Source organism: Vicia villosa, unplaced genomic scaffold (genome assembly GCF_029867415.1).
Source record: "Vicia villosa cultivar HV-30 ecotype Madison, WI unplaced genomic scaffold, Vvil1.0 ctg.002350F_1_1, whole genome shotgun sequence".
Taxonomy (NCBI): Eukaryota; Viridiplantae; Streptophyta; class Magnoliopsida; order Fabales; family Fabaceae; genus Vicia; species Vicia villosa.
Window position 1 is genome coordinate 86,445 of NW_026705902.1, and position 8,657 is coordinate 95,101.

The 8,657-nt window shown below is 43.5% G+C and overlaps 1 protein-coding gene across 1 annotated transcript; it reads left to right on the forward strand.

Moving 5' to 3' along the window:
* Positions 1-4,873: 4,873 nt before the first annotated feature.
* LOC131638611 (uncharacterized) lies at positions 4,874-6,435 on the forward strand. The gene is made up of 3 exons (XM_058909177.1): positions 4,874-5,044; positions 5,114-5,494; positions 5,581-6,435. The coding sequence occupies exons 1-3, from the start codon at positions 4,874-4,876 to the stop codon at positions 6,433-6,435; spliced, it is 1,407 nt and encodes a 468-aa protein (XP_058765160.1).
* Positions 6,436-8,657: the final 2,222 nt, after the last annotated feature.

Here is an 8,657-nt window from a genome sequence, read left to right on the forward strand (position 1 = left end):
AAAACCTCTGCGTTTACCGTTACGGAACCGTCCGAGGTTACCGCTTTGAAAGTTGATCGTTATGGAACCGTCCGAGGTTACTGTTGCACCCCAAAATTTGCCCTCTTTATTAGAGCTATAAGTTAATAATGACGTTTATTTCGTCATTCAAAAATTGAAGAAAAATAATAAAGAGTTTTCATGGGTCTAAGAAGAAAGACGTGAAAAATGGTTTAAACAGTGGAAATACGAGAAAATTCGCAAGTCATACTTGGAAGGTGATATGAGCTAAGTTCCCACGTTTTCTCGACTGTTTCGACGATATCTACAACTTTCGTGTTCGGCTCGGAAGCCAATTCTTTGAGGAAGGTTGCCAGATTTGCAAACTACGTGAGATCTCACAGTGAAAAACAGTGCTGAATGTAGGGTTTTGGGCCTCAGAAAATTCATATCTCCTAATCCGCTCGTCGGATTCGCTTGAAAATTTAACTGGAGCACCGTGCCGTCATTAACAAGATTTCATATGTTTGGACCAAAGGCCAATTATGCACGGAAAACTCCCAGAATTTTAAGAATCGTCACGTTGTTTCAGTAAAAAGTGTGTTTTCGAGTATGTCGCGCCGAGTTTGAAAATTCATAACTTCTTCGATTTTTATCGTATGAAGTCCATTCCGGCTGCATTTTCTCGGAAATTTCGTTAGCTTCGTTTCTTCGTCACACATGCCCGTTCAGATTTTGAGCCGAAGATAGGGTTTCATCGAGTTCTTTGAGCGGTACTCACAAAATTCTGCACAGTCGCACCAGATAATCGGCGTTTCTCGCCATTCAAACGCGCGTATTTTCTTCATCGCTTATCGGATTGAGGTGATTCTCGCGGCGACGAGTCAAGAATTTGGTCATCTTCACAGTGGCATTAGTTTCGTTCCGGGATTCAGAGCCGAACCGAGTTTCCTTAAAAACGAGCCAAAATAAGACGCATTGAGGGCAATTTGGACATTTCGCGTTGACGCTATATAAACATTTTGTTCTTCACAAATAAAAAAAAACTCTCATAATTTCAATTCACCAATTCTTCACCAACACATTCTCTCAATTCTCTCTCAATCCTCTGGGATCAAAACCACAAATTACATAAAACTTTCATCAAGATTCATCAATTTTCCTCAAGATCAAGAACATGGATTGAAGAATCAAGATCGGAAGTTCGAATTTCTCTTCCTCTCTCCACATAGAGTGGCGCGCCTCTCTCTCTCCCTCATTCCGGATTTCGTTTTCGAGTTCGTGTCGTGTTCGCGTTCGTATCGTGATCGTGTTCGTGTTCGCGCTTCGTTTTGGATCTTCATCCGGTAAGCCTTGAACCTTGAATTAAGTGCTTAATTGTTGATTATATGTGAATTCAAATCTAGATCTACCTCTTGTTCTTGATTAATGGATGATCGATGATGATTGATCGGTGAATTTGCGTATTTTTTGCTCGAATTGATCATGTTCATGTGGATTATGTTTAGAATTGATGTTCATTGCATGTAATTGATATCCGTTGATGATGAATTATGTTACTCGTGGTTGAATCTGTGATTTGTTGGTGATTTTGTGTGTATAATTGTTGTTGATAATTTGTGTTGCTTGCGATGTACTCAACGTGTTCGTATAAATGCATGTGCCATATTCTCGATTGATATTTGCTTTGTTTGACGCGTCGCACTTGGCATAATTGTTGACATGTGGATCGTTTGATGTGTGAATGCATGTATACCATGATATTTGATGTTTGTTTGTGATTAATCTCGAATTGGTACGTTTTTGGATTGAGTGCGAATGGCTCTAAGGTTTCAAAAATGTGCAAAATTCTGTTTTCATACGCCAGGAACCGGGTTGTCCCAGGCGGGAACCGGTTCCCACTCAATCCAAAATGGCCATTCTCTGTGTTTTTGTACCAGGAACCGGGTTGTCCCTAGGTGGGAACCGGTTCCCAGCTTCCTGAATTTTTGACTCTCTGGTTTTTTGTATGGGGAACCGGGTTGTCCCTAGGTGGGAACCGGTTCTCAGCGTGCTAATTTGGCCTTTCTCTGTGTTTTTGTACCAGGAACCGGGTTGTCCCTAGGTGGGAACCGGTTCCCAGTTTTCCAAAATGTTGCCTCTCTGGTAGTTTGTACCAGGAACCGGGTTGTCCCTAGGTGGGAACCGGTTCCTGTGTGTTATTTTTGTGTTTTATTTTCTAACTTCAAACCTTCGTATCTTTTTACCCGTAACTCCGATTTGCGCGTTCTTTATATCGTCGGAAAGCATATGAGACGTACTATCTTGCTAGATGCTTTGTTTTCATTAATTTGTAAATCATCTATATTTTATTTCTCTTTGATGTTTCATTATCCATTTCATGTTTACACTACTTGTCCGTTTTCTTTCGTTTTATGGTAATAACGCAATTCCGATTGCGATGCTTGTTATCTCTAACTTGTGTGCTAGTGTGCAAGGCTCTTGGATAGTCACCGATCGGCACCTATTACTTGTGTGTTCCGTTTCGCTTACGGGGTGCAATCCTATTCACTCGTATCGTGTTCTCATCCGGGAGACACGATCACTATTACTTTATATCTGCTTGTTTGGTTTGCTTGTTCCTCTTGCAGGTGTATTGTGATCATGCTTGATGCATACGTTGATCGTTGTGCGCTTTTGTGGCTAATCGGTGTGCTGACTATTTGCTTTTGCTTTGCTAGTTCGCTTGCGGGATTCTACTTTCTTCGCTTTACTTCGCCTTAGTTTACGGATCATCATCCGTTTGGTATTGATCCCGTTTCATTTTACTTTTCTCGCACTTTATCGCTTTACTACATCATCCAATAACATGAGAAGTAGGACCTAGACATGCATCTGGCCAAGTCCTCGAAAGAGGCTCTGTTTTTGTTGGTGTGTTTATAGTTGTGCTTTGCGGCAGGGAGTCACGGTGTAATAAGTCCTATATGGCACTCCGTTAAGTCCTCATGGAAGGCACGCGGAAAGGGTTAGTAATCAACCCCCGCCTAGTCTCATCGAGTCCGTTCAGTATGCGCACGCTATGCGTTGCTCGCTTCTGAACTTGCAAAAGATCTTGTTATCGAGTATGTCAGGAAAAGGGTTCATGCAGTCGGACCCCCGCCTTTCCTATAGCTCGCGTCGCTCGACGTTGATGCTCGGTGTACGCACGCACCGTTTTCCTTTACGATCCGTGACGGCTTGGTTGCTGAGAGGGGTCCGCCCTCTTGTCTATGGCCCGATCATTTTCACGAGGTCTAATGCTTGGTTGACTTGGGTTGAGCTGCTCCCCTTGGCTATGGCGGGACCGCTTTTCTACCATTCAGTCAGTACCGTCGGTTTTGTTTGCTTTACGAGCGGATGCTTGTTTGTGTGCTCATTGTTTGCTTCCCTTTTCCCTCGTAGGTTGATAGCTTAGCTTAGACTTGTACCCTTTGTATGATAACATTAGGTAGCAAGCTTTCCCCCTTAGCTTAGGTATTCCTCATGCATTCTTTAAAACACAAACCACACTCTTTGATTTTCTTTTCTTAAGAGCTTGTTATTTCCGCTCCATTCCCAAGCATAAGTCTCCAAAGGTCGAGCAGCGGAGTGTGAATGTAACTCGTTCACCTAAAAAACATAAAACAAACAAAAATTAGTTAGCCGAGCTACGGTAGCTCTGATTCTGCAAAACAGATACGTAGGCAGCGGGGTAGGGCCCGTGCGAGCATAATCCTTTCTTTTCCCTACATTATGCATTCATTTTAGTCCAGATTAGCGTAGATTTGTTACACACCCATAGATTTAGACACAAACGTGGATACCATCGAGTACGATGGGCGTGAGGGGTGCTAATACCTTCCCCTCGCGTAACCGACTCCCTTACCCTTTTTCTCTGGTCGTGAGACCGTTGTTTTGTTTTGTGGTTTGTTGGCATTCCCTTCCTTTTCAGGATAAATATGTTAGTGGCGACTCTGTTAATTTTCGCGGGGTAGCGACAGCTGGCGACTCTGCTGGGGACGTCTCGACCTGTTGCTGGTCCGGACTCAGCAAGTCGATCCTAGCGCTTGTGTGTTTATCATTGGGTGTTTTTATTGCTTTGCATATTTTACCTGTTTGCATTGCATTCTATGTGCGCTTTTACTCTTCTGCATCATATTCTAGACTGTCTGGATCTCTGTCTGTTGGGTGGGTGTTTCAAGAGGTAAAAGGCCCAATACCCAGGCTATGTGTGAACCATAGGAACCCTAGGATAGAGTGGGAGCATGGTTTGTCTCGAGGTGTACGTCTCGGGATGGATTATGTGACCATGAGCAGAGTAGTGGTTTCAAACGGAGGTATTATCGTCACCCGCTTACACGCTGTGATGATGCTTACCTTCAGGCGGACCGTATACTGCGTTTCATGACCTTACCTTGGCCTAGATTTTACCCGTGAGTGGGGCAGGAATCAATGATCATATTAACAGATACATTGTTGGTGACCGCTGTTCTTGTTCGTGGGTTACCGCTGTTCTTGTTCGTGGGTTACCGCTGTTCTTGTTCGTGGGTTACCGCTGTTCTTGTTCGAGCGTACTATTGGTTCCCGTTAGTGGGGTACTATGGTTCTTGTTCGAGTGGTAATTTGTGTTCCATTCCAGTGTGTTATTGACTATGGGCTTTGGTTCCGTGGATTGATATTCCGTGTTCCGTGTGGTATACCGTTTGAGGCCGAACCTTTGGCTTTATACTATGTGTGCTACCGGCAGTCCAGAATGCCTGGTGGGCGGCAACAAGCCCCACCATTTTGCATCATAGCATATTTATTTCCAAAAGAAACGCAAAAAAATATATATATGTATAACAAGCATTTGCATGTCATATTTTCAGGGACATTCAGGAGTTCATTCAAGTTGAAGATGGACACTCCCATTGATACTGTCAAGGAAGCAAAGAGACATACGCACACCTACAGCTTCTTCCGAGAGCCGTTGACCGCATTAGAGGGTTTGAGTTCGTTGATGACCGCTTTGTGCCTGAAGAGTTTCACGGATGATTATGGGAATATCTTGACTTTGTTGGAAACCGTGGTTGATACTCCTGCTTTGTAAACCTTGATGCAATTCTATGATTCTGAAATGAGGTGTTTTACGTTCCAGGATTACCAATTGGCTCCGACATTGGAAGAGTACTCTATCATTCTTAATCTCAAGGTAAAAGACGAAGTGCCATTCATCGACATTCCTAAAGAAGTGAATTTCAAGTTGATCGCTGCTGCTCTTTATTTGAGCATAAAAGAAGTATCTGATAATTGGAAGTCGAATGGAGGTGTCTCGGGGTTCTCTTTGAAGTTCTTGGTGAGAAAAGCTAAAGAGGAATTTGAGAAAACGATTTGGAACGCGTACAATGCATTGCTTGCTGTGGCTATTTACGGGATTGTGATGTTCCCAAATGTTCCCAATTTTGTAGACTCGGCCGCAGTACACATCTTCATGGGAAAGAATCCTGTTCCTACACTGTTGGCCGATACTTATTATGCCGTTCATTCCCAATATGAGAAACGTGGTGTTGCCATCACTTGTTGCCTTCAGTTGTTGTTCATCTGGTTCCTCTCTTTGTTGCCCAGCAAAGGACCTTTTGTGAAGACAAGGGAACACTCAAGTGGACATACAGGATTATGTCACTTACTTCTTATGATATTCAGTGGCAAAAGTATCGAATTAACGTTTCTGAAGTGATTGTTGGGTGTGGTAAGTTCGATAATGTTCCTTTGGTTGGTACTAGAGGTTGCATCAATTACAATCCCGTGGTATCCTTGCGTCAGTTGGGGTATACGTTGAAAGACAAGCCGGCGGATCACTTGATAGCGGAGACAGCCTATTTTGAGAAGGGGTCGGATCCAGAAAAGTTGAAAGCGATAATTGTGGCTTGGAAGAAGATCCGTAAGCATAATGGAGCCCATTTAGGGAAGAAGGAATCACTTGCTTTGACACCGTATGTTGAATGGATTATAAAACGGGTCGGAAACTTGTTGCTGCCATATGACAGGGTTGCACCACTTCAAAAGCAACCTCCTTTGATTCTATCCAAATTTGTGCCAACAGAACTTTACAAAGATGCTTTGGTTACTAACTACAGGTTGCATGAAAGAGAGCAAGAGACCAATTTGAAGTTCTTTGAAGAGAGAGATGCAAAGATGAGGTTGATGCACCAGCTCAAGCAAGTCGAAGGTGCAAGTTCAAGTCAAGCCAGTACCCGGAGGCGTCCCTATGAGTTGCTAGAGGAAGATTTGCACCACAAGCAGCAAGAGTGTCTACAGTTACAGAGATCAGAGAGTAGTCTCAAGAGGCAGAAGCGGGATTCAGGTAAACAACTAGCAGAAGAAAAAGCTAAGACCGCTCGACTTGAAGAAGAACTAAGAAGACTCCGAGCCCAACGGAGAGGAGATGGAGAAGTTCATTCTGTTGCCAGGCGATCCTAGTATCACTGTGGGGTGGATTTGTTTGATCCATGATGGTGGATTTGATGTTTATGCTTGATAATTGGTCGCCCATGTCCAGGATTGTTGGATGGGGTTGCATTTTGATGTTCTGAATTTCTTTTGTATGCCTTATGAGCACATTGTGACACGGTTATGTGTTTTATTTGTATGAACTCAAATTCTCAGTTATGTTTGAATGAAATATGCTCAGTTTGCTGAATTATTCTCGTGTGCGGATTGCTGTTCAAATATATTCGGTATCACGGTTGCTATGTCCTATCTGAAAGTGGGATGAGCTCTTGGATACCTGAAAATTGACAAACATTTCATGCATATCATTCATATATCATACATGTCATGTATTTGCAGGTTTTGCAGGTCTTATATCTTATGTCTCACTGTTTTGTTATCAGAAGGAGTTCTAAGACGGCTAATCACCCGTATCCGACTAGGAGCAATCAGAGAAGGCAGATGAAACAGATTCAGGAGCAAATGGCAGAGATGAGAGCTCAACTGACAGAGCAGATGAATGCGCAGATGGCACAATTTATGAAAGCATTGACTAATGTGACCAAGGGGCAGGATGACTTGCGAGTTCTTGTCGAGAACTCCAGAAGGAATGAGAATGGAGGACATCCAGGGCTGTTTGATGATGTGTCTGGTAGAATTGACAATCATCATGATCCGAATGAGTTTGATCACGTGGGAGGGCACTACAATCCCTTCAATCAGCATCACGGGTTTCCACCTCCACCTCCGTCCCGTCTGTTGGGAAGGAGAGATCATCAGAATCGTGGTAATTTGGATTTCAATGTTGAGAACTTTGACCAGGTATCAAGGCATAGTGCTGAGGGTGTACATGATGAGGTTGAAAGGTATCGTCTGATTGAAGAACGTCTCAGAGCTGTTGAAGGCAAAGGGGTGTTAGGCATGGATATCAATGACTTGGGGTTGGTTCCTGGTGTGAGGATCCCACCAAAATTCAAAGTTCCATCTTTTGACAAATACAAGGGGGCGACTTGTCCCATGACTCATGTCAAAGCATACTATCGCAAGATGTCAGTTTATTCAGAGGATGAGGGTTTTCTAATGCATTTCTTCCAGGATAGCTTGGCTGGAGCTTCCTTGGAGTGGTATGTTCAACTTGAACGCACCCATATCCATTCTTGGAGAGATCTTGTGGAGGCTTTCATTAAGCACTATCAGTACAATGTCGATATGGCACCTAACAGGACCCAGTTGCAGAGTTTGGTTCAGGGGTCTAAAGAATCTTTCAAAGAGTACGCTCAGAAATGGCGTGAGTTAGCCGCAAGAGTCCAGCCACCGATGACTGAACGTGAGATGATTGATATGTTCACCAGTACTTTGTCTGGACACTATTATTTGGCTTGCAGTGCTTCAGCTAACTTTTCTGAAATGGTGAAATATGGCGAACGTGTTGAGATGGGTCTAAAGATGGGGAAAATTCAGTTGGGAGCTTCTTCTAGTTCTGCTGGTGGTAAGAAACAAGCTGAAGGTTATGCCAGAAGGAAAGAAGGAAATGCAGATGCCATATATGGAAGAAGGGGTTCGGGGAGAAGCAATTCACAGGTTAATGCTGTCATGATCCCAATACCACAACAACAACAACAGCAGGGACAACGTTCCAGTAATGATCGCTATCCTCCCAGGACTAGGCCTCATAGAAAGATTGATCCGATTCCTATGACTTATGCTCAAGTGTTGCAACATTTGCTCAAGATTGAGAAGATTACTTTGAGAGATGCTCCGAATGCTCCGGACACACAATCTCCGAATTACAATGCGAACGCACGATGTGCTTTCCATTCAGGGGCCGCTGGGCATGATACCGAGAGGTGTATTGCGTTGAAGAACAAGGTCCAGGACTTGTTGGATCAAAAGATAATTCATTTCACTCCTACACCCAATATTGTCAATAATCTGATGCCTACCCACGGGGGTCCAGCCGTGAATGCCATTGTCAATGGTGAAGAGGTGGATAGTGATTGTGACTTTGATAGCTGGATTCGTCCAAGTATTCCTGGGGAGATGCCTTGCAACTGGACAATCGAAGATGTCATCCAAGTTACACAGGCTCAGGAGTAAATTCCTTGTTTTTACTTTTCTTATCATGACATAATTCCTACGTTCTGCCCAAGGCGTAGTGAATCATTTGTAGGGCCATGCAGTTCGCATTTTTCAAAGTTAATCATGAAATAAAA

Bases quoted from the DNA above. Each gene is read 5' to 3' on its own strand.
- LOC131638611 (XM_058909177.1), top strand. From the start codon at position 4,874: ATGGACACTCCCATTGATACTGTCAAGGAAGCAAAGAGACATACGCAC. The intron at 5,045-5,113 runs GTTGATACTCCT...TTTACGTTCCAG, and splicing joins TGACTTTGTTGGAAACCGTG to GATTACCAATTGGCTCCGAC. The intron at 5,495-5,580 runs GTTCATTCCCAA...TTTGTTGCCCAG, and splicing joins TGGCCGATACTTATTATGCC to CAAAGGACCTTTTGTGAAGA.